This window comes from Sorex araneus, chromosome 1 (genome assembly GCF_027595985.1).
Source record: "Sorex araneus isolate mSorAra2 chromosome 1, mSorAra2.pri, whole genome shotgun sequence".
In the NCBI taxonomy this organism is placed as follows: Eukaryota; Metazoa; Chordata; class Mammalia; order Eulipotyphla; family Soricidae; genus Sorex; species Sorex araneus.
In genome coordinates this window covers 111952872-111979984 of record NC_073302.1, presented here as the reverse complement: position 1 = coordinate 111979984, position 27113 = coordinate 111952872, and the positions used below count along the sequence as shown (strand labels likewise).

At 33.7% G+C, this 27113-nt stretch overlaps 1 protein-coding gene across 6 annotated transcripts in view; it reads left to right on the top strand.

Annotated features, from left to right (window-relative positions):
• CDH12 (cadherin 12) overlaps positions 1-25126 on the top strand; it is a 1011811-nt gene extending 986685 nt beyond the window's left edge. For 5 of the 6 annotated variants that reach the window (XM_055142975.1, XM_055142967.1, XM_055142951.1 and 2 more), the window contains 5 exons: positions 8433-8554; positions 12776-12893; positions 18262-18513; positions 21584-22074; positions 22506-25126. In XM_055142975.1, coding sequence (XP_054998950.1) covers positions 8433-8554; positions 12776-12893; positions 18262-18513; positions 21584-22074; positions 22506-22619 — 1097 coding nt within the window. In that variant the 3' untranslated portion in view covers positions 22620-25126. Of the gene's footprint in view, positions 1-8432; positions 8555-12775; positions 12894-18261; positions 18514-21583 lie in introns of all 6 variants that reach the window. The other variant, XM_055142989.1, reaches the window with a different exon arrangement.
• Positions 25127-27113: the final 1987 nt, after the last annotated feature.

Below are 27113 nucleotides of genomic sequence, written 5' to 3'. Positions count from 1 at the left end.
GGGTTTTTTTGCAGCTGTAGACTATTGTAAATAATACTGCGATAAGCACAAATATATATTTATCTTTGAAATTGTATTTTTATACATTTTTAATGTTGGTACCAAGCCAGGGTGTTACTTGCACATGCAAGTATTTGCATTGTTATATTATTTTTTGAATAAGTACCCAGAAGAGTTATATCTAAATTATTTGATTTCTTTTCAGTGTTTTGGAGAATTTCTACAGTGTTTTCCAAATGGCTATGCTAATTTACATTTCCATCCACATTATAGAAGAGTATTTTTCTCCACATCATTTTTAACACTTAGTGTTTATTTTAATGTTATATAACAGCTATTCAAAAATATGGGAGGTAGTATCTCAGTCATTATCTTTTGCATTTTTCCTCCAAAGAGATAATCAACATTTGCTCATGAGTATGCAAAAAATAAAATTGTAAAAAGAGAAATAAGAAAAAAATCCCATTTGTAACACCCTCAATATTTAAAGGTTTTGCAATAAATAAATTGAAAGACAAGAGAGAGCTATTTTTAAAAATATAAAAACAGTATTTAAAATAATGCATTAACATACTAGAAATATTTTTTTCTATAAAGCCAATGCCCTTATAAAATATCATTCATTGAAAAGCTAATCTACCTTAGGCCCTTCTGTTAATAAATACAAATATTTTACATATTTTCAGTTAGAAAAATGCATGGCCTCATAGCCGACTTATGATAAAATTCTGCAGGTATTTTTATTAGTCTGTTGAATTGTAGCTATGGAAGATCACTTTATATCCTGTCGCTGGTGAGGCCACTAAACTATCATCCTGTAATGACAGGGCATAAAGTCGCAGGCCAAACTAGTAGCCTCCAGTTTGAATTTTCAGCTTGAACTTTTTAGGAATGGAAGGAGACAGCTTAAACTTCAGGGAATTCTATTTTGCTGTTAATGTTTCTAATTGTCGACGTGAATGAAACATTTCCTTACTATGCCACGCCTATTTGTTGACAATCAATGTTACCTAAATGCTTATTAAGAAACAGTGATGTGTGGATTGCTACCAGTTACATGTCCCTGACTGATAAACATGCAATCTGGAACTGCAAATTGTATATATTAGAAATTGAGGATAGAAAAATGGATCTGCTAATCAACAGATATAGATATCTATAACACATCACATGCATTTATATATGCATACACATAAATATATGTTAGTTTATTATGTATAGATTAATTTTCATCAAATCCAGGATCTATTCTAAGGCCACTGAAGATTTTAGAGTATTCAGGATTACTGGAGAGAGAAGCACTCTATATGTATGTATAAAAAATTCTTCATACATACTACCTTGCAATTAAAGAGTCTGCAATAAGATTAGCTTGTTGTAGACTTTTTGTTGTTTGAATTCACGGAGCTTAAAATTAAAATGTATTCATATTCTAAAGCTAAGGCTGTTCCCATTGACCGAACTAGCCAGCTGAGCAGAAAACTATCATGAAAGTGAATGACTGAGAAAGAAATAGCTCACACTTGCCCTGCCAAGAAGAACAAAACCAGGCAAGTATACCTTATTAGAGACTAAAATTGCTTACGTATTGGCTCTGACCTTTCTACAAATATTCTCAGGAGAAATGATATGGTACAATGATTGAACAACTTCAACTTAATTAAAAAGGAGTCATTAATCAGTGTTACTGTTGTTGGAGATCCAAATAATTTCATTAGACCCTAATAAGTATTTTATGCATTATTGCTTTGCTGTTTTTATGATACCAATCTTGAGAATTTTAAAAGTAACAGAAGCACTAAAAAAATCACTTCAACAAATTACTAGAAACTTTCAACAGCCAAATGTTTCTAAATTTGGAGGAGGGATATTTAAGTTATAATGTAAACAATACTAGAGACAAATCTTTCTTTTTTTCTTTTCATTCACGTTGGTTAGTTAGGTGATAATGCATTGAGAAACAGATTTATAAAAAGAGTGACTTTGGGACAGAGTAATAACACAGCAAGCAGAATGCTTTCCTTGCTCGCAGCTGACCCATGTTTTATGCCTGCGTGCCTTAAGGTCTCTTGAGTAATTCCTGAATGCAAAACCAGGAGGAACCCCTGAGTACCCTGAATGCACCCTCACCACCACCACCAAAGAAAATAGTAGCTTGACCTACTAAATTGCATATCTTAGGAAAACATAATATGCAAGTATGTTATTTACATCCACATTAAATTATTGGGTAGTCATTTTTTATAACAGTTTGCTACATAGAGCCACACATGTGACTTTATGTCAGAATAATGCAAGTAATCATTTTGTATAAAGATCAGTACGAAATTACTATTTATACAATACAAAGAGTGCAATATAAGTGTATACCATGGCTTTTATAAACTTGCGGAGTTCGTCATTTCTATGCTAAGCTTTCTCGTGTTTTTGTGTCACTTGGGGTGTGGGTTTGCTTGGGGAGTCACAACCAGCTATGCACGGAAGGGATCCTTTGGCAGCCATCTGGCATGTCTGAGACTGAACCTAAGTCAAGTCATTCAAATTAAGTGTTTTATTCTCTGTGCTGACTCCCTGCCCGTCCCCACTAACCCACACCTGCCCACATACACATCCCTCTTGATTTCTCGTATTTAGTAAGTCCCAAGTCAAGAGTCAAAGCCAGCCATCATGCTGTTAAGAGACATAACTATATTTTTTTGTATTTTTCATTGTTGAAGATCTTTTATTGTATGATAAGACCATAAAGCATCTTAATTCACCAAAGATATTAATTTAACTTTTCCAGGTTTTTACTGTATGCATAATATTCCCATGTACATATATGTATACATTTTTGTGTGAACATTTATTTTATGCAGGTGTACAGATACCTAGTGGAATAGGTAGGCTTTAAGTTCACAACTAGTATCTGAGAAATATTCTGTTCTAGTTTTCAAAGCAACTAGATAATTGTGTATTACCACCAGCAAGCCTTTTAATTTCTCGAAGCAATAACTTCTGAAACTCACTTAACCAGTACTGCATGTATTTGACTAAATTTATTCCTACATATTTTGAATAAATTTATTCTTACATAGGCTTTAACTCTATTCTGCACTGAATTAAATTTATCAATGTCACTGTCAGTTTGCTTTGATTAGTAAATTAAATATCTTTTGCTATATTTTTTAATATTGATATCTTCTTGGCTTTGATGGAATTATTTTTGCTTTCTAGATACCTTAGGATTTTCTTCCTACAGATCACAGCATTTCATCTTTTAAAATAGTTTTATTTATTTCCAATTCATATGCTTATTTGTCTGTTTATTTGGGGACTTTGCTCAGGGTGTCAGGACCTTCAAGATGCTGTCCTCTTCAGGTATTGCAGTGCCAGGAATATCTGTACCCTCCCCCGCCTCACCACCCAGAGGTGCTTGGGGACTCCGAACCACACCCTTAAGACTCCAGGCTTAAACAGGCAATGCTTTGAGGATGGGGTTTAATAGGCAATGCTTTGAACCCCTATTGTGTCCAGATTAGACAATACTAGGAATGCACCCTAATCTTTGTACTGTAGCCCAGTCCCTTATATTTTAATTTCATTTAATCATGGATTTACAGTGAAGCAAAATATATTTTACTGAAAGACATTTAGAGAAGTACAAGAGAAGAAAGAGAGATTGAGACAGAACAAGAGAAAGAGAGAGAGAGAAAGAGATATTGAGAGTTCAACTGAGAGAGAGAGGAGAGAAGTAGAGAGGGAGAGAGATGGAGAGGTTGAGAGAGAGTGAGAACAAGAGAAAGAGAGAGAGGAAAGGAGAGGAAGAGAGCGAGCAAGAGATATTGAGAGAGGTTGAGAGAGAGTGAGAGAGAAAAAGAATGAGAGATATTGAGAGAGAGTCAGAGCAAGGGAGATATGTGTGTCTGTGTGTGTTCAAGAGTGAACAGGGCTTAGGGCTTCCCCCAGAATAAAGAAATTTCTTCTTTAAATGTATTTGATTCCACTTGATGAACTTCAATTATAATGTTGACTGTTTGTTTATTAATATTATAGAACAGGGTTTTGGACTTTTTTCCCTGGTGGATGGTCTGGGCATTAATTGATATCAGGGATCAAATTAAGGTTGGTTAAACCAATGCATGCACTTCCATTTCAGTGCTATATTCTGGCCCCTAGAAATTTTTTAGATCTATAGCCTACTTAATTACATTGTATTTTATTTCTTTTCTAACTTTGAAAATAATTTTTTACTCAACAATTATAAAATGTGTTAAAATTTGATCTGTATGAATATTATATAGACATATGAAAAAATCCTGATCTTTTTACCATGAGGAAACTAGTTCTTAAGAAAACGAATTCAAACATGAGCTTAGATAAATAACAAACAACTTAAATTATTTAAATAACAAAAATTTTAAACAAATGTTGAGTAGATGTCCAACATTTAAACTCAGTTATCATTTATGTTTCCCTGGTGCTTATATTAATAACCGACTAATAGTAGCTTGGAACTCATAAAATAATAAATAAATACTCTATTTTTATCTCTCATTGTTTAAAAAATATCCATTAGTTCATCTTTACCTATTCCTTGGTGAAAACTAAGTCTTATAGTTACCAAAATCAATGAGTTAGAAAGGTTTTCTTATTAGTATATTAAATGACAACTTAAAGTATAAAATAAACCCCCGCTATGAAGACCATAGCATAAATTTATTATAAGTGAGCTCAAATAATATTTAAAATTTATTAAGGCAAAATTTACATCAACACAGATGAACACAGATACTCCTAGCATGAGACAAAGTATCAAAAATGATATGAAAAAGAAAAATCATTTTCAATATACTTAAGACAAGTGATGAAAACTAGTGTTTTAAATTGCAATTTGAAACAGTGTCCTTAGTACTGCTAAGGTGCCCAGGTAAACCCTAGCGCTGAGGGGCTGGAGCTACATCACATCTATGCATTGGGCTGCTGGTTGGTTGTCTAGGGATTGCCAAGGGCTCACCCTATCTGCCTTCTCAGTAGCACTTCAGAGGCAATCCCCACACCCAAAGAAAATTCATTACAGACTAATAATATGATCCTAGAAGAATTCAGTGATTATTTAAGAACAGTTGTTGACAAAAATTCCACGTCTTATGTTTAAATGTATGTATTAAACCTTTAAGTATGGTTGTTTTACATATAGAATACATTTTTATGAATGTATTGAAAACTCATTCATTTTTGATAGCACAACTATGTTGATTTTGTTATCATTTTCCCTCTATCTTCTTTTTTGGCATTTATTTTGAAATAGTTACAATAAAGAATAGTAACTTTTAATTTTCAATGATTCCACAATCTTATAAAAAGCCTCAAATAACAGTGACCAATAAATACCAAAATAATTCCATTGGTAAACAATTTTAATGAGAACATGTTACAATACTAACATTTCCATATATTACTCATTAGGACAAGTTAAATTCTGTGTTGTAGGAGGATAAAATGTTTGACACTATAAAATCTTTATAAATAAAATGGCTTAAACTAATTACAATGATAGGCTTATTTGTTATAAAGGGAGATCTTTACTATAAATTATTGAGGTAATTTTGTCACCTTCAGAAAAGTTCCCATCCTCACTTTAACTTAAAATTGTAATTGAGAAAATAAAAGGCTCTTTTCTTATGGTTTCATCACTTATACCTTATGTACCTGTGAAACAGAAAATGGAGGCTGATTTTTGCATTGTAGCAGAGTTGAATAGGTTGAATTATGCTCTAATCTGCAATATGAATTAGTGGTCTAATTTTAAGTGGCAATATAATTATCAATTTTTTTCTATTGTATGTTATGTAATGGAGTTCCTGAGCATGGACTTTGGTATGAGAATACCTCGATTCAAAATCCAACTTAACACTTTCAGCTTAAAGTTTTTTTTTAAAACCTTGCATATTCATTCTCTTTTTATGAGACGCACACATTGAGGGCAAAGGAATGACTGTCTCAGATTTAAAGGATGAGCCTTTCATAAGTTGTTTTGTGTCATTTTCTTTAGAATATAGGTGCATTATGACTGTACAATTATTTATGAATTACTTTTATTCCTTTTATAACTCCTAGTTTGATTAGGAAAGCAAAGTCTGATCTTCATTTCCCTCTTATTCTTCTACCCTGTCTGGTTTGGTAACAATAATGCAATCCAAAGCCAAGCTTTTGCAATTGTTTGAAACTGTTCTTTGCATTACTTAGTACAATTGTAGAAACAAAACAAAACAACCTGCCATCCCCAAACAATGAATGCCCAACAAAAGAGAAGCAAATCAAGAAGTTGTTGAGATACTAATTCAATACTATACAGTTCTAAGAAGAACTGAAATCATGTAGTTTTCTGCAACCTGGAGCAAACTTGACTTTAAGCCAAAGTAATCAAACTAATTCAGAGAGAAGGACCAACTCGGTATGATATCACTCACCTTGAAACAGAGAAAGACAAAACAAGGAAACAAGTATTTTATTTTTAAGGTGTAACCTAGTGTTTCATAAGTGACTTCCTTTGCCTCCATAATTATCTTAATGTTTGTGTATAAAAACACACATTCCATTTTCTCATTACTTATAATTTTTGGGAAATGAATCATCATTAGTAGCATTTTAAAGTTTAAATAAATCTATTTCAAAGTCATTGAACTAGCAAAGAATAAATCATGGAAACATATGTTTTATCTAAAGAAAATTATAGTAGCAAAGAATGGCTCAATGAAATGCCCTGATACTCTGATTGTGAAATATTGATACTACTATTGATTCAGCGAACTACCTGTGTACTTTGATAGTGAATTATTTATGCCAGACTGTTACTCCTATAATTTTTTATTTCTCCCAATACTTCAGATTCTCATGGAGAACATATAGATTTACATGTGAAGACAGGATATACTTCATTTTCAAGTTCCCTACAAACATTATTAATGGTTACCCAAATGTTGTAACACAAAAACACTTGTCAGTGAATATATAGAAATTTAAATCCCATCAAGCATCTTGTAAGAACAGATTGGTATGAAATAGAAATCAAACCAAAAACACTGGGGAAAATGTTACAGAATGTATCCTGGGTAAAAAAAAATACAGAGCTATGAAAAATTACTTGGGGATGACTGTAAATAAAGACACACATCAGAAGCTGTAGTACACAGCAAAAACAGTACTAAGAAAAGTACATATATGTTAATAATTGTCCTCCAAATAATACCGATTATTAAATAAACCCTTACTATATCCAATAGAGAAAAAAATAAAATATAAAAACCGAAATTCAGTAAACAATAGGAAACAATAAAAGAAAACAAAAGTTAGTTAAATAGGCATTAGTATGACAATCTAAGTTATTAATAAAAACATTTTTGAAGATGTTAGCAAAATAGGCAAACCTTTATCTAGACTCACATAGAAGAACAGAAAAACAAATGAACAAAATAAGAAACAAAATATGAAGTTACAACAGATACTACAAAAATACAAATGTGTACTATCAAAATTATATCTCAAGAGGACAGCATAGAAGTACTTGAAACACGCAATATTCTAAGGATTTCATCAGGAAGAAATAATAAACCCAAAGTGCTCTTTGCAATTAATACAATTGAAAGAGAAATTGAAATCCTTCACAAAACAAAAGCATCAAAAATGATGGCTTAGGAGCTGGAGCGATAGCACAGTGGGTAGGGTGTTTGCCTTGCACGCGGCCAACCTGGGTTCAAATCCCAGCATCCCATATGGGGCCCTGAGCACCGCCAAGGGTAATTCCTGAGTGTAGAGCCAGGAGTAAACCCTGTGCATAGCTGGGTGTGACCCAAAAAGAAAAAAAGTTTTCTTTTTGGGTCACACCCAGCTATGCACAGGGTTTTGAGTTTACATATATATATATATATATATATATATATATATATATATATACACACACACATATATATAACACTAAAATACAAAATTATGCTATAATAATAGATGAGCAACATACAACAAATTTCAATTCCCTATGCATAATATCACATTATTAGTTACCAGAAAAAAATTCAGTAAAGAGGATGAGAAAATTGAGAGTCCAAGAAATAATACAGTAGGTAGGGAGCTTACCTTGCATGTGGCCAGTTATGGTGTTAGCTCTGTTACCACATATGTTCCCTGGAGCATGCCAGGAAAGATCCCCAAGACAAATTCAAGAGTAAGCCAGAGGCACTGCCAGGTGTGGACCCAAAACATAACAAACATCAAAAAGAGAAAGGGTAAATTGAAATATAATGGTCACTTTGGTATATCTTATACACCTATCTATTTACAGTGTTTTACTACAGAAATTTAAGTATCAGTAAAATATTTTTAAAAATAATTAAGTACCTCACAAAATGTCATAACTGGATATTTCTTTAATCTCATTTTCTTGTTTTTGATAGGCAACCCGTTGTTAACTAGCAAAGTTAACATATTGATTAATGTCCTGGATGTCAATGAATTTCCTCCAGAATTATCTGTGCCATATGAGACAGCTGTCTGTGAAAACGCCAAAGCAGGACAGGTATTTATCCATGCTGTTAATAAAGATCATATTTACATGTACCATGTGGATGTGTTTTACATTACACAACCAATCATTTATATGTGTGAAATATCTTCAAATCTTAAGCAATATAAATAGTATGCATCCATTAATAAATTACAGATGTGTAATATGGAAGTAATACACAGGCGTAAAATGATGGAAAGAGTGTTGATGCCTTGGCATTAATAAAGGTCTGGAATTGCACACTGGTGTTTCTCTACTCCTTTAGTTGGTATTTATAAAAAAAACTTAGAATAGGCTCAAACAAATTTCTTTATATTAAATTATTCTGGAGTACTTCTTAATTTTCTCAAATGCATTTACAATGGGATACAAAAATGATTTGAAGTCCGTTAAAATATACAGAAAGCTTAGCTCTGTTTTGAGTTTGAATAAAACATCTGAGATAGTCAAGTATCTGAATTTAATATTTTTATTGACTTGTTCAAGTCAATTACTTTGGAGGGAGTTCTTAACATGTCATAGAGGGCCATATTCTTGTAGAAGTTGCTCTTAAAATTCTAGATTTAAGGATATTACATGGAAGCATGAATGAATATTATAATTTAACAAGACAGCATGCCAATACATTATGAACAAGGCATAAGAAAATGATGAGGTTATGTCATAAAACAATAATATTATTTGCCCAATATTGTTAATGTGTACCTCAGTGAAAATATATTAGAATATATTTGGTTTCTAATAGATTTCAATCATCTTTAAGCACACAAGTACCTATTTACATCTTTCACTGTCATTGTCATCCCGTTGCTTATCGATCTGTTCAAGCGGGCACCAGTACCATCTCTCATTGAGACACATATTGTTACTGTTTTTGGCATATCCAATATGCACGGGTAGCTTGCCAGGCTCTGCCATGCAAGCTCCATACTCTCGGTAGCTTGCCGGACTCTCCGAGAGGGGCGAAGGACCAGCCGCTGTGCTATCGCTCCAGCCCTTATTTACATCTTTACATAGTAAAAAGTTAGTGACTGCATAAGGTCATGAAATAGTACATGCTATATAAATCCTAACAGAAATGAATATCCTGAGAGATATATTATTTGGAGATAGAGACAATTAAAAATTTCAAAAGGCAAATATTTTTTTTTTAATTTTATTGAATCACCGTGAGACAGTTTCAAGCTTTCATGTTTGGATTACAATCATCTAATGATCAAACACCCATCCCTCCATCAGTGCATATTTCCCACCAACAATATTCCTGGTATACCCCACTTTCCCACCCTCCCCCTGCCTCCATGGCAGAAAATATCCCTCATACTCTCTGCTTTGGGGCATTATGTGTTGCACACAGACACTGAGAGGTCATCAAAGCCATCTACCACAAGCCCATTTTAAGTATCATCCTCAATGAGGAAAAACTAAAATCCTTCCCTCTAAGATTGGGCACAAGACAAGGTTGCCCACTTTTGCCAATCCTATTCAATATAGTACTGAAACTCCTAGCCATAGCAGCTAGACAAAAAAAAGATATCAAGGGCATGCAGATAGGAAAAGAAGCGGTCAAGGTATCACTATTTGCAGATGATATGATACTATACTTAGAAAACCCTAAAGGCAACTATTTTTTTAATTTCCACGCCATGATCTTCAACTTGATTCCCAAATTACTTACTTTCAACGTAATTAAGGAACCTTATTTCATGCCAATTAGAAGAGTTAAGGCACTAAATAAAATATTTTTGGAAATTGAGTTCTAGTTAATGTTCTTATGTGTGTCTAGAAAATTAGAGTTAAAAAGTTAGTGACAGCGTAAGTTATTGGAGGCATCTATAATTCATTTTAAAGTCAAAGGGTCTTTGAAGGTTCATTTCCTAGTAAATATTTTTCAAGCATTTTGTGTCCTACTGGGCTAGCTTTCTATGCAAAGCATAACCCTAAAATGCCTCTTAACTTTCAGAAATATATAGAGCAATTCCCTATGAACTAAGTGAATCTCTTTGTTATATTGAAATTTTATGACTTATCTCTACTAGAGTATAGTTTATGAATGGGCACATATGTCTATGTACTCTACAAAAATAAGATTTATACTATATAAATCAAGAAATATTCATATATTTAATTGATAAAAAAATTGAGAGTTTTTATGTCTTTACCTAAGGGCACAAAATCCCAAGGTACTATTTTAGATTCTAGGTAGCTTGTACTAGAATTTTCACCATTGCATGTTATTTAGAAGTAATTTTTTTATTTGAAAATTGTATTTTTCATATGCTTTGACGTTAGATACCTCTAATTTATCAAATGCTTATGCTAACTGATGTGGTTTTATAAGGAAGCAAAATGACAACAAAATATCAGTTCAGAAATAAATTTACAGAATCTTATCAACGAGACTTAATGATCTAAGGATATCTTTAGGATGCTGGAAGTTTTACAGAATCAAGGTGATAATCTTTGAGTAAATTGTCCCATTCTATAATCTGGTCTTTGGTATTGGGTAAAAATTCTCTCCTATGACAATTCTAAATGGGAAGTGAGTTGGGGCTAATTCACACAAAGAGATCAGGAACTGGTATTCTCACTATAGGACAAACTCATCACCTTAGAAATTACTAAGAGTAACATAACACATTAAATATTTTAGAATATATGTTTATGCATGTATGCTTATACCTATAGTTTGCTTCCCATATATAGGTAATCCTGTGTGAGCAATTAAAAACAAGAATTTTAACCATGGAATTATATGGGAAGGAGCTAAATCACATGTTCAATATTTATAAATCACATAATCCAAGGTTTGCTACTGAAACCAGGATATAATACCTGGAAAGTAAAGCTTTCCTCCAGCAAATCCAAATTTGGTCCAAATTTAGTCTAAATTGCCTTATCAGCTCAGCTCCTATCCAGACTTCCTGAAACTCATCCACTGGCTATGTTAAAAAACAAATGCCTCCAAGGCTTTCTAATTTTCTTATCTACACAGCAGATGATCAGTCTCATAGTCTAGCATTCAGGTTCCATTTTTAATCCCCCAAATTCCTAAAGGTACCCTTGAGAAGTAGAATTCCCACTACAGGTTATAAAACCTATGAGAATAATTTCTGAAAAACTAAATAAATAAAATGGTTTTGATGGTACTTTGTAAAAGACACAAAAACACAATTTGTGTTCATACCCATGTGGGGAAACAAACACAATAATAAAACCACACAATAATAAAACCACATATGCATCCTTTGAATATCTATTTCTAGGCATTTTATTTTTTATGAATAAATATTTTGTTTATTTATGCATTTCCCCACACTTAAACACACACACACACACACACACACACACACACAAACTATACTAAAACTTTGTCAATGCAAAGACTTTTAAATAATCAGGATTTGTTTTTAGTAAGCACTTTCAAATTTAGATTGCAAAGCACTTATTTTATCTGAATTAGAATGCAAGCAACCACGTGTTAATTTTATTTGGCTTAATAGTGAGAAAAGTCAATGCTGTTAAGCCTTTTATTTATGCAGTTATTGATTTGGAATTAGCTTCTACCCTCAAGTGAGTGAGTGCTACTTAGTATTATTCAATGGAAAGACTTAGCTGTTTGTTTTTTAAAATATTTTCTTTTGCTTTTCGGGGAACACCTGGCAATGCACAGGGGTTACTCCTGGCTCTGCACTCAGGAATTACCCCTGGCGGGGCTCAGGGACCATAGGGGATGCTGGGAATCGAACTCAGGTCTGCTGAGTGCAAGGCAAACGCCCCACCAGCTGTACTATTGCTCCACCAGGGTGCTCTTAAGAAGTGTAGTAGTTGGCCTGGACCAATAGCACAGTGGGTAGGGTGTTTGCCTTGCACGTGGCCAACAGGGGTTCGATTCCTCTGTTCCTCTCGGAGAGCCCAGCAAGCTTACCGAGAGTTTCCTGCCCGAACGGCAGAGCCTGGCAAACTACCCCTGGTGTACTCGATATGCCAGAAACAGTAACAACATGTCTCACCATGGAGACGTTACTGGTGCCCGCTCAAGCAAATCAATGAGCAAAGGACAGTGCTACAGTGCTTGTTTTTTGAAATTATCTATCAAAATTGGTACAGTGATACAAACCTCAAAGTGCCATTCTGTCTATTTGGTCTTCCATAAAAATAAATATGAACCTCATGTATAGTTTCCTACGAAACTTTTGATTGACTCCCAGTTTTGTCTCAATTTTGTTCCAGATCATTCAGACCGTGAGTGCCACTGACAGAGATCTTTCACCTGCTGGGCAGCAATTCTCCTTTAGATTATCACCTGAAGCTGCCATCAAACCAAATTTTACTGTTCGTGACTTCAGAAGTAAGTTTAACCCCATAAAACTTTACTTCTTATTGTGAATCTCTGTAAAAGAACACAAAGGTAAAAAAGCAATGCCTTGCTAACGAAAGTGAAGTACATAAAATATGGAAATGTGTATGTAAGAAACTCAGAATTCTATACCTCAGCATTAAACATTTAACCTGTATACATTGCATCTAATGTGGTAAATTACTTCCATGCATAAGGTGAAAAAAACCCTTAATGAGTCAAGCAAACAAAAGGCTATCTGCAAAATCAATGTTTTCCTTGGTTTTAATATATCATTTGTTCAACCTGAATATTGCTATATGCAATTAGGTAATTTCTCTTTCTCTTTCCTTTTCTTTCTTTTTCTTCCTCCCGACTCCTTTTCCTTTCCTTTCTCTCCCTCCTTTCCTTTCTCTCCCTCCTCTCCTCCTTTTCCTTCCTTCCTTCCTTCCTTCCTTCCTTCCTTCCTTCCTTCCTTCCTTCCTTCCTTCCTTCCTTCCTTCCTTCCTTCCTTCCTTCCTCCTTCCCTCCCTTCCTCCCTTCCTTTTCTTCCTTCCTCCCTCCCTCCCTTCCTCCCTTCCTTTTCTTCCTTCCTCCCTCCCTCCCTTCCTCCCTTCTTCCCTCCCTCCCTCCCTCCCTCCCTCCCTTCCTCCCTCCCTCCCTTCCTCCCTTCTTCCCTCCCTCCCTCCCTCCCTCCCTCCCTTCCTTCCTTCCTTCCTTCCTTCCTTCCTTCCTTCCTTCCTTCCTTCCTTCCTTCCTTCCTTCCTTCCTTCCTCCCTTCCTTCCTTCCTTCCTCCCTTCCTTCCTTCCTCCTCCCCCCTTTGTTTTGTGGGCCACACCTTAAGGTATTCAGGGATTACTCCTGGCTCACGTTCAGGGATCACTTCTGGCATGGCTCAGGGTACCATATAGGGCATTGAGGACTGAACCCTGGTTAGCTATGTTCAAAGGCAAGTGCTCTACTCACTGTATTATCTCTCTGGCCCACAGATATGATATTTCTTAACCATATTTTTTACATGGTACAAAATTAGCTAAGAATATAGATAGACTTTCAAAATGGAGAGAATTTCATCTGTGGGGCTAAAGAAAACATAGTGTGTATGGTAATTTACCTTGCATGCTACCAAACCTTGTTCAATTTCACGCACCCTATGTGATCACTTTTGATGATTGAGCACAGAGCCAGTACTATGCCTTGAGTACTGTCAGGTGTCTCCCCCCACCCCCCCAGCAACAAAACATACACACAACAAAAGTAATTTGCATCTTTACTCTGTTACTGCGTAATTGATGTCCTTTAATGCATTCACTCATATTATTTTAATCTGACTATATTTATAAAAGTAAATGTATGTATGTCATATAACATAGTGCATAAAAGATGTCAAGATATTCTAGCTACCATCTGTGTTATTATGTCTATGTTTACATTTATTTTGTCTTTTTTGATCACTCCTGGTGGAGCTCAGAATCAATGTGGTTCTGAGGATCAAAGTACATGCCCCTTACCCACTTGTATTATCTCTCTAGCTCCTACATTCTAGTCTGTCCTTTATACTATACACTGCTACAATTACTGCACCCAATGTTAACAGTATAACTATTCTTTAAATCTACAAATTGTGAACAGCACTGGATTTGAACCTTTAAAACGATCTCATGAGCAGTGGTTCTGATTTTATTAGTTCTATGATGTTGAGCTGATTTTATCTCCTCTAAATTTCCATAGTCTATATAATGGGGACTTTAAAAGCCTGCCTCGAAGACAATTGATAGTAAAATGCTAGTTTTACTAACCTCTATGCCTATAAAATGAATAAAATATGGTAAGGTGATAACAAAAATGATGATGAAGATGCCAGTGCTTGGCCAAAGATAAAAGATGTTTTCAGAAACCAACTTTGCTACAGATACTCATGGGAAAGAAATTGTAGTTTCCAAGTTTCATCATGAAAATAAACTTTGTGGATTTTATTGCTTACTGTGTGAAACAGGGTAACATATGAAGTATATGTGGGAGACAATATGTTTTATTGTGAACAGTAAAGCACATTTAAAAATAGAACCAAACTGTGGCTGAAGAGATAGTGGATCTTTTTTGCAGCTCACCTCGGACCCATCTCAAGGATCCTATATGGTCTCCTGGGCGCCACCAGGAATAATTTCCCGAGCTAGGATCCAGGTGTAACATCTGAGCATCACTGATTGTGCCCCTACCTCAAAAAAATAGTAAAAATAAAATTGAAGCAAATAATATTATATTTTTTATCTGAGCAGTGTACTTAACATGGCACTTTCTAACACAAATCAAATCATATTCTTAACTGTAAATCATTAGTCAGTTTCATGAGTGTTGCCTTTAGTCAAGGACTTGAAAAATCTTTGGAAGCTTTACACAAATGTACATGACATTCAGATTTGCATTTAGAGAATTTGCTTGCATGCCAGGTGAAAGGATACTAGCTGTGTATGAGAGCAGTTTTGGTGCTTTTGTAGATATTGAGTGTCTCAGATTTGGATACATCTCTGAAGATAAGAAGAGGAGAGAGAATTTCTAAGACTTAATATAGATCCCTTTGATTTCATATGTGAATTTGTTAGTGAAATTAAATAAGTTGCCCAGAGCCATGGTATGGATGAACAGCTATATGGATGGCAACAGCACTCATTAAATATCCCCAAAAAGCTGAATTTGACTATAGCATCGTTACTGGAGATTCTATCATTGCTTAATCATGATAATATAAACCAGATAGTCTGATTCAGAGCATGTTTTTCTCCTGATCTGAATGTATGCCTGACACCACTCTATGTCATTTGTCATATTCTGTTTTATCTTAAAAAGTTACATTTATATCTATAAAAATAAGTTTTTCACATCACTTAGCTATACTTATCCTGAGATTTCATTCATTTAATAAGTGAAAAGGGTTCCGTTTTAACCATCAATTCTTATTTCTCCCACTCTCAGCTTTTCAATTCATTTTCTACTCTGTATAAATTTCACTATAGTCCCCGCTAAAATTTCATCTACATGATATCATGCAGCATTTGTCATTTTTGGTCTGAGTTCTTTTAGATCAACACCTTTCATATTAATCCATGCTGTCACAAATAGCACAAGAGGAGTTTTCTCTTCTTTATACATTCATAGTAGAACCCTTGTTAAATTTGGACTCAATGTGTTCCTTTATTCCTGTTATGGAGAGCAAACAAAAGAAATGAGCACATAATAGTAATGTATTTAATATTTTTAACTGTAGCCTGATTTATGATGTATTTTATATAAAAGAATATTGTCTACCTGCTTCTCCAAGTAGAATTATACCTGTCTCTCTGACTTTCTATTACTCTGTCATTCCTTCTTTAATCCTTGACTCTTTCCAGATTTTACTATTAAATCATAAGTTACTATAACTTTCAAAGTTAATTCAATGATATTTTTGTCTTCCATAAGTGCCTGTATTCACTCTCATTTGCAACAGTATAATAGACATTTGGTATCTTTATACTTTGGAAATTTAGAATTTTTTAAAATATAATAACCATTTAATCTACCCAGGAAAAACTTCTTTTATGAAGGCTTTTATACTTGAACTATCTACTGAAATTAGCATAGAAAATAGACCTTATTCTTAGTTGTTATAATTTAAATATGTGAATAAAAAATTGGGTATATTGACACAATCATATTTTTGGTGTTGTTACTTTAATGAGTATATTTTCTAACTTTTTGTAATATTCTAAAGCTTGCATATTTGTATATGCAAGCTTTAGAATATTATAAAATACAATTAATCTATTTATGACTAAAATGTCATTATAATTGTTATGAGAGTTATATTAGACACAATATCACTGTCACTGTCACTGTATCACTGTCTTCTCGTTGTTCATCAATTTACTTGATTGGGCACCAGTAACATCTCCATTATTCTCAGCTCTAAGATTTTAGCAGCCTTTCCTTACTTGTCTTTCCCAATAATTGGAGACTATTTCAGGGTCAGGGAAATGAGACCAGTTTTTGTTACTGCTTATGGCATATCGAATACACCATGAGGAGCTTTCCAGGCTCTGACAAACGTGTGGGCGGTATATTCTCAATAGCTTGCTGGGCTCTCTGAGAGGCATATGTGTGTATATATATATATATATATATATATATATATATATATATATTTCCCTCATGGAATTTAAATTTCTTGCTGGGCTCTCTGAGATGCATATATATATATGTATATATATACATACATATATATATATATATTTCCCTCATTGAATTTAAATTTCTTAACACTCCAGTTCAGACAATCTTTCCAAGAAACACAAAGATGGCACTTTATAACTCTTCAAAGATTTCATGTTGCTCGTTTCAGTGACCAAAGTTCTTAACATTCTTATCGTAAGCAACTCACAGAAGCATCTGATCCTCCATTTCTGAAGCAAACTATAAACTGAAAATCAACAGTAAGGTCTCCTGACAGTTACAATGTCTATTAGTTTTTGCATTCTACAAAAATATCACCTATAGGTATGAACCAATTCATGAACCAACATATAAAAGTAACATATTCTTTTTATATATGAAAATAAATTATGTATAGAAACATTATATTCAGATGAAACTATGAATAGGTGTATTAAATTATTTATAGACAATTTAAATTTCACTGTTTGGGGATATCCCAAATAAGCATTACTGTGATTGAGTTGTCATAGTTTAAATGCATTCCTCTTTAATTGTATTAAAATAATGATTAATATAGTTTGTGATGCTTACATTTCTTTTTAAATGAATCTAGGTCTTTTAAAGCATAATTTACCTTTTCATACTTTTATTATGGATTTGTGTGATAATATTTGTATGGAATATATGTGAGTGTAAGAGCATCAATTTAAATTAGGAAAAAATTAAGTTTTAATCTAAAATAGAAAGTTTATAGTTATATTTTAAAGAACAGTTTCTTAGCTAAGGCCCTTTAATTCACTTTGTAATGAATTAATTATATTACAATATATCTTAATCTGTTCTGTTGGAAACATCTATAAAATCACATTTTTCCTTGATGACATTTTGATATCAGAAATTGGATTATAGCGGAATACTTCTTGACCTGAAATATTGAAAACCATTCAACATTCGTTCCGAATAGAAAGTGTAATTCTTACACAAGACAAGATTAATGTTTCTTCTTTCCCTTAGGATTATTTTTATAGTATTTAATTACATCCGGATGACTCTTATCACATAAATGAACTATGATGTGATATATTTTACTGATTCAAGACGAGCCCCCTACTGTTTAACAGATACCAACTTTAAGATCTGCATTGAAGCTTATAGTAACCATCTAATCACAAATGTCATGTTTTGTAGACAACACAGCTGGAATTGAAGCAAGAAAAAATGGATACAGCCGCAGGCAGCAAGAGTTGTATTTTCTCCCCGTTGTAATAGAAGACAGCAGTTACCCTGTCCAGAGCAGCACAAATACAATGACTATACGAGTTTGTAGATGTGACTCTGATGGTACCATCTTGTCTTGTAATGTGGAAGCAATTTTTCTACCTGTAGGACTCAGCACCGGTGCTTTGATTGCAATTCTACTGTGCATAGTTATACTCTTAGGTTGGTTTAAATGTAACCATTTATTTTCTCTCCCTCTGTCTCTTATATTTCTCTCCATCTTTTTCTCCAACCCCAACCTTCCTTCTTCCCTCCCTCTCTTTTCTACCTTTTACCACTGCAAAATTATTCTTCCATAAAGGCCATATCTAAATGAAAGGGAGCATGTCTATTATCAAATTATAGTAACTATTTGTGCCATAGCCCATGTACCTATACAATTAAGAATAATGAACATCATGCATATCCAAAAATATGCTCAAACACTTGAGAATTTTCAAGTCATAACAATTTGTGGAGCTTGTCACAAAATTTCCTAAAGCACATTTCCACTGTCATGGTGTTTTTTTCATTCGTTTTGAATCCTAGTAATCATTTCCAATATGAAACTATATTACCAATTTTGATCATAATGGATGAAGGGTAGTTCTTAAATGTTAAAGAACGGAAAGAAAGAAAAGCAGGGTCAAGAAATGGAAAAATAAAGACACCAACAGGATTTTTTTAAAAAAAATTAAACTGCCAGCCAATTAGATTCTTGCTTCAGTTATCTCTTAACTTTCCACACCAGTTTTCTAACTATTCTTACTAGACCAGAACAAACTAAAATATTTGGATAGGGTAAAATTATTCTACCAAATCTTTGTGAAAATTAATTTAATCCTATCTTAGGACATTTTGTCTCCCAGAAATTCTAGTCAAATGACTCCATTTCACTGATTAACTTGCTGTCAGAATCTCAGAAGTAAAGTGATAGCCATATTGCCTCAGTGGAGCACATTAGAAACAATTGTATATGCATATTTATTCACTGTATCACTGTCATCCCATTGATTATTGATTTGCTCGAGTGGGCCCAGTAACGTCTCCATTCATCCTAGCCCTGAGATCTTAGCAGCCTCTCTTTACTCATTCTTCCCAGTGGTGCCACATTAGAGGCTCTTGAGGATCAGGGGATTGAAACCCACCATTGTTACTGTATTTGGCATATGAATACGCCACAGGGAGCTTGCCAGGCTCTCCCCCGTGCGGGCAGTAAACTATTGGTAGCTTGCCAGGTTCTCCAAGAGGGAAAACTAGGCTATCAGATGTTTTTATTTATTTATTTAATGAATTATTTAATTCAATATTTAACTCATGTTTATTATTCAATGAAATATTGTTGATTTTGTTAAAAGTGAACAAAATCAATCTTTCTAATTTTGTTAGGTATATGATTAGAAATATCTTGATTTCTAAAATAGTTGTTTTAATCTTTAAAAAATAATTAAGAAAGCATTATCTGATAGTTTAAGAGAATAGTGAACTTTCACCAAGACAGAAACTCATATTGCCTTATAGAATATTGTCCTTGTAATTATCACAATGCTGATATTCATTCACAGCATTAACTTTAGTGTGTAGAATAAATTATTATTTATGACCTTATTTCCAATAAAGTATACCGGTGCTTTATTTTCATTGATGAGATAAACCTTAAAGAGGTAGTGATGTTTCCACATCTGAAATGATGTCTCCAATAAATTGTGTAAGTTCAAATTGCTTCTCCTAGTCATCTCTTTCTAAAGGGTCTCTGAGTCCCAGAGCATGTCTTTATCAGTTCGGTATGGTTTGAGATGTCCGAACACTTGAGTCTTTCTCTTTGGCCTACTTCCAACAAAGCAAACAATTCTATTTAGTCAACAGCATCACACAGAGTGTCCATTCTTTCATTCCCATACAACTACACCCAAAGTTATGCACCTTTATATGACTCACCTTCTAGCTATTTAGCATTCTTCTTGAAAGATGGTGAAACTTGTGTTTGGCATCATTGAAATTACATTAAACTATGTTTAAATACATTTAACATATATGTCAACTTTCAAGCTGTTTTAGATGTAGGACTTCTCTTGAAACATGCGATCTTTTATAGAATACAAAGGTGAACATGAATTAATCTTTTAGTTCTGAGATTTATGTAAACTAAAGAATGAATACAAGTGCTAAACATTTTCCAAGGCCCATTGTATTGAAGTTCTTCCTATATTTCCTCTGCCCTTCCAATTAGCCAAAATCAAATTTCTTAGGAAGATAAATAAATGAGCTTTTATTATATATGGACTCTCCTAAACCTTTAAAAATCTTCCAAACTCTTTTACAGTAAATCAGATCTATTGCAGCTTTCAACCTTCTGGTACTTGTAGAGAAGAGAGGGTATTATTTTGACTTTAATATCTAAATTTGTGTCCATTTATTCCTAGAGAAATCATTTCTATAAATTTAATAGATAGATTTGTTCTAAAGATAGGAACAAAGAGATTTTAATGAAAATATATAAGTTAATTATCTCAAAATAATTTCATGTTTAATTAAGGTAAACTGAATACTTACTAGTTATTTGTTTGAAAAGTGAATCACTAGGCATAGAGCGATAGTACAGCTGGTAGAACATTTGCCTTGTACACATCAGATCTGCCATCAGCTGCTGGCAAACAAACAAAAATGTCACTTGTCAGGCACAGAATTGAAGAAATAGAGGATGTTAGTTGACACAATGTATAAAATGCTCATTTTCCATAGCATACCTTAGCCCCCATTCATTTCTTTAAAAGTGATTATCATATGAATAGTTGGAGTATATTTCTTTAGAGTCACAGAGTGTTAGATTTGGGAAATCTGGGTATGCACAATATTTGTTACTATAATATTCAAATTTCAAGACAAAGGCTATAATATTCAAGGTTCATAATATCAATATAATACAGCTTTCTGGATACTTAGAATAAATATGATTTTCTTTTCCTTGAAAAAGCCCTTTTTTATAACCTGACTCTAAAATATTAGATATAATTCCTATATTATGAGGCTGCAGTTGATTTGTGAATATTTAGTTTCTTGTGAGTTACAATTGGAAAAATGAAGTTCAGCTTAGTGCATTAAAAAAATCGAAATATTTTTGATCCTTTCTGAAAATGCAATTGGCATTAATAGGATGAGGCCAACCCAATCATCAGAACTCCCTCATCAAGTGTATGTCATGTCCAGAGATAGACTGACACAGTCTCAAGCTGCCCTTTCTGTCTCATTCCAGCCATCGTCGTGCTGTACGTGGCCCTGCGGAGGCAAAAGAAGAAAGACACCCTGATGACGTCCAAGGAGGACATCAGGGACAACGTGATCCACTACGACGATGAAGGCGGTGGGGAAGAGGACACTCAGGCCTTCGACATCGGTGCTCTGAGAAATCCCAAAGTCATCGAAGACAACAAAATCCGCAGGGATATCAAACCCGACCCTCTCTGTTTACCTCGCCAGAGACCCCCAGTGGAAGACAACACAGACATAAGGGATTTCATTCATCAGAGGCTGCAGGACAATGACGTGGACCCCAGCGCACCTCCCTACGACTCGCTGGCCACCTACGCCTACGAGGGCAACGGGTCCATCGCAGAGTCCCTGAGCTCCATAGACTCCCTGACCACAGAAGCTGACCAGGACTACGGCTATCTCACGGACTGGGGGCCCCGCTTTCAAGTCTTGGCAGACTTGTTCGGAGAAGAAGAGCATCCTAACCCTGATAAGGTCACTTAGGGGGGATGCAAACGCTCACGTGCAGCAGGAGAAACTTCAGAGGAAAAACGAGAAATCTCTCACACACACACACACACACACACACACACACAAAAAAAAAACTCAAACACACACACACACACACACACACACACAACTTTCTAGTCCAAGATTCCTTTGATTTTCTGGTTTCTAGCAAGTTGCTATCTTCACCATATTGTCAGTTTGGGTTTTTCTGCCTATTGTATGTATGTGCTTGATTTTGTTTAGTTTTTGTTTTTGTTTTTAAATTTTGGGATATCACTGAGACAAGCTCAGGCCTATTACATGCGATTTGCTGATGTGACAACCTGAAGGAAGAGAGCTATGTGGCATCACGGTGGAAGAGTGTTAGATTTTTCTTAATTCCACTAAAGTGCCTATTGAAACTCTTATCATTTCAGTTGTATCCAGTACACTCTGCTGTGATGGCACTGCAGAATTTAGAGAACCGGAAGACGTATAACCAAGACACGACCTTTATGCCAAGGAGCAATAGCAACTTGCTAATATGCTGACATCTAATTCTTTCCTTTGGAAGAAAAAAAAAAACAAAAAAGAATACTTTCTGAACTCCATCTCCTAAGACTTGATTTTTTTTTCTTTCTTAAACTGTATATGAAACCACCTTTGTTTCCTACCCTTTCAAGATATTCAAATAAATGTGATGTTATCAAATTCAACATGTAATCCCAATTTTCCAAACAATGTTTGATCTTAATATTACTTCATATTTTAAATGTTCATTCAGATGTGACTTTTTTTTTCCAAAAAATAAACTTTCTAAAATGCGATTTTAAAAATCCCTCTTTATAAAGAGGCCTCAGGGCTGAAATTTCACGTTAAAATAAATGTTGGTTTTATTTTAATACTGGGCTGGCGTGGAAGGTTGGCTTTAAGAACTAAGCTGATTGTTTCAATCATAAGTCACACAAAGCATTTTAAATTATGTTTCTATTATGGCTTTTAGATTAAAAAGAGACATTCTGTTAAACATGAGAAGATAAATTCCTTATATAACCTCTCATATTTCCTCACAGTATTATTTTTTGAGCATAAAATGTAATAACTATGAAATAATACAGAATACGTTTAGCGCATTTCTCAGATATTTATTACACCTTATTAAGCAAGTAAAATCAGGGATTTTAGAAATTACAAATCAATGAGTATTTCCTAAAATGAGAAAAAAATACAAAGTCAGGCCATTTGTTTATTTTGCAAACATAGATTTTAACCATAAACATTATTATATTGGAGCTCCAACTGATGACTAGCACTGTTTTTTTCACTAATTCTAATACAAATAATCTCCTATAACTACTTTGTAAAGAATTTTAATTCTTAATTTTATGCATATTTTTGAGAATTATTAGATTTGATAAGCATAAATTAAAATAGACTCAAACATTACTCTCGATGGATTGCAAACTATCTAGAAATGCACATAAAATAGACGGTATCTATAAAGCAGTTTATTTTCTTATAACTACCCAAGTGACTACTGGAATTTTTAACAATATGCAAAAATAGGTGTTGCTTATAGGTTCATCAGGAAGACATATTCAATACCTAGCTTTATTTATAAAATATTTTGGGTATATTTATATTTGTAAGATTGTAGATGTACTGATTCACACATTAGGAAAATGCATAAAATATGGTTAATTTGAAATTGTATTTGGTTGTGTTCCTTGTTAAATGCTTACTTTGCAATTACATAAGCAATAATTATTCTGTGGAAGTTGGACATTCAAATCTGCATAAACTATCCTTTTCACTTGATATTTCATAGCTCTATCATCTTCATCTTTTCCTAATTGGGAATAATCGTTGAACTATTTTCCCTCCTCTAACTGTTCCAGCATTGCTATCGATCATCACTCGTTACTATATTCCAATATAATGTGATGTAATAATATGCCATGGGAATTCCTTGTGTGTTTTTTTATTAAATTCATGTTGTAGCTGCGGTGGGGAAATAAAGGGCAACTTTGGGGTTTGCTCTTGAAATATTATTTGGTATAACATGATGCATGACTCCCTGAAGAAAACGAACATGTGAAAACTCTTTTGGCTGGCCAAAATATTCTCATATGGGATTACGACATTTTGCATGCTGCAGCTGAAAAAAAAAAAAAGCTTGTGTGAATAACTTTGGACAGAACGGTTCATTCTAACCCATGACACTGAGATATTAGGCAAAATATAATATGGTCTATATTTTTCCCAACTTGGTAATGCATTCTTATGTTAAGGTACATCTTTTATTTTTCTATATCACAATATTTCATTAAGACTGCTATAATAATACAATACTGGCTAGACTACTTAAATACTATTTCTTGGGGGGAGTATAATTCTTTTTTTTTATAGATGTCACAGTAGTTTATTACATTCAATATTCCAACACCAGTCCCACCACCATAACACCGTCCCACCACCACTATTTTGAATTACTTCACCATCACCCAAGCCTGTTACAAAAGCGTTTATAGTTCTTGAGACTGAATGTCCATGATCAAGGATTTGGAAGAATTTTTTTCCCCCTAGTGGAATGTCATCTTATTACATAGATGACCATCTTGGTCTTCCCATAATCTTCCTTCTGTGCTAATTTTTCTTGTAAAATACCAGTCATATAAAACCCTCTTACATTATCTCTTTTTATCTTAATCACCACTGCAATAGTCAAAATAGTCACAGCTTGAGTTATTGATGTTTAAGACTTCAAATTAGAAATTACAGATGGATATGATTCAATCATAACAACCAGAAACACCAGAAACATCACAACAGCAGTTTTTAATATATATATGTATATACATGTATACATATATATGCGTAGTTACTTGTAACTAAGATAATTAAAAGTAATTTGAATTGAAGTAATTTCAAGCATAATGGGAAACTAGAGGAACTATATCTTAAAAAGAACTGGTTGCTAGTTGTAAGTTAAATGCAGTGCTGATAAGCTGTTACACTATGAAAATTTTAATGAATAAATACTTGTAATGTCTTTGGATTTCTAAAATTAATCATTAATATAATATATTTAGGATCGGGGGCTGGAGCAATAGCACAACGGGTAGGGCGTTTGCCTTGCACGCGGCCGACTGGGGTTCAATTCCCAGCATCCCATATGGTCCCCTGAGCACCGCCAGGGGTAATTCCTGAGTGCAGAGCCAGGAGTAACCCCTGTGCATCGCCGTGTGTGACCCAAAAACCAAAAAAAAAAACATATTTAGGATCCATGTGGAATTTTTATCATAAAAATTAGGGTGATGTTGAGATTCTTTGCTCCAATACTTGTACCAATCATTATTATTAATACATTATTTTGTGAATGCATTTTTACATTAACTGTGCTTAGAGGAATATCCATTAAACATGTCTTGAGTAAAAGAGTATGGTATACTAAAAAATTTTAAAGTTATTTTCTACCAAATTCTATCTATAACAGAAATTATATGTGGGCAATATCTTTGCCTCCCTATATTCTTTTCTCTTCAGTAAAATTAATTTATTTACCTTACTGTTTTCATGTTTCCAATAAAAGTTCTAAAAATGTAAGATTATGCACCCTGATACATAAACTATTTGTATGTTATGAACATTATAAGGATATTTATGTTGAAAATAATATAAATAGCAAGAATATTTGAGCTATAAATTTGATAAATTATAGGAATAATTCCATAAGTAATAACCATTAAAATATTCCACAGTGGAGAATCTATATAGAGAATACAAAAGGTAGGGATTTGCCTTGCACAAAGTTAACCAGGGTTCGATCCCTGACATGGCAAGTTTCTGAGCAAAGCCAGGTGTGACAAAAAATGCCAGGAAGATAAAATAATAGAAATATGCAAAGGGTGTGATGTGAAGAAAAAGTTAAAACAGCTAGAACTCATATTTTGAGTCAAAAAGAAAAAAATGAAAGTGCATAAGAGTACATTCATAAGGAATTAATAAATTTAACTCCTCAACCTCAAAAGAAGGATATTTACTCTAAAATTCCTTAGAAAATTTCCAGTAACTTTTGAATTCTTAATAGCAGCCATTGTAAATTAAGCATGTAAAACTATAACTACATCTGAAAGATTAGTTGATAAAAACGTAAGTAAAACAATGTTTCCTGACAAGAAATAAGTGTAAGTAATAATTCTGTTGTCACTTAAAATATTATCTATTACATCCTTATCATTGTCACATATAGCTAGGGTCAAATATCTCATTTGGAATAATTTTTTCCTTAATTCTTTGGAGTTTTTTTAAATAATGCTATATCATCCAACCAAACTTGCTTATGAAATATAATAATAAATATGTCACCTGTTTGGTGGGCTGGAGCAATAGCACAGCAGGTAGGATGTTTGCCTTGCATACGGCTAACCTGGGTTCGATTCCTGTATCCCTCTCGGAGAGCCCAGCAAGCTACTGAGAGTATCCTGCCCATACAGCAGAGCCTGGCAAGCTACCTGTGGCATATTCAATATGCCAAAGACAGTAACAACAAGTCTCACAATGGAGACGTTACTGGTGCCTGCTCAAGCAAATCAATGAACAATGGGACAATCGATGAACAAAGTGCAACAGTGAGACACCTCTTTGGTTTTGGTGATATAATTTTCTTCATGGTGCTATTTGAATATTATCTTAGTGTTATAAAATTTAACAGTAATGTATTGAGATGATTTTGTAATTATTCTCAATATTAAAGATGGTGGACTCTTTTAGTACAAATTCTGAGACCCCTCCATTTTGGAATATTTTCTTATATTAATTACATGGTACTTTCCTACTTAATGTTTCAATCACCCATTGTGGATTTAATATTTGGTTTCTACATGTTCTGGATTTGTGACAAACTACGTTGCTTCTTAACTCTAAATCCCAAGTATTATATATTAGTTTTTAAATGTTCATCTTTGTCTTCAATGTTCATCTTATGTTTCAATACATTTTGTCTTCAATATGTTGTCTTCACATGTACTTTTAATTTTTTATTT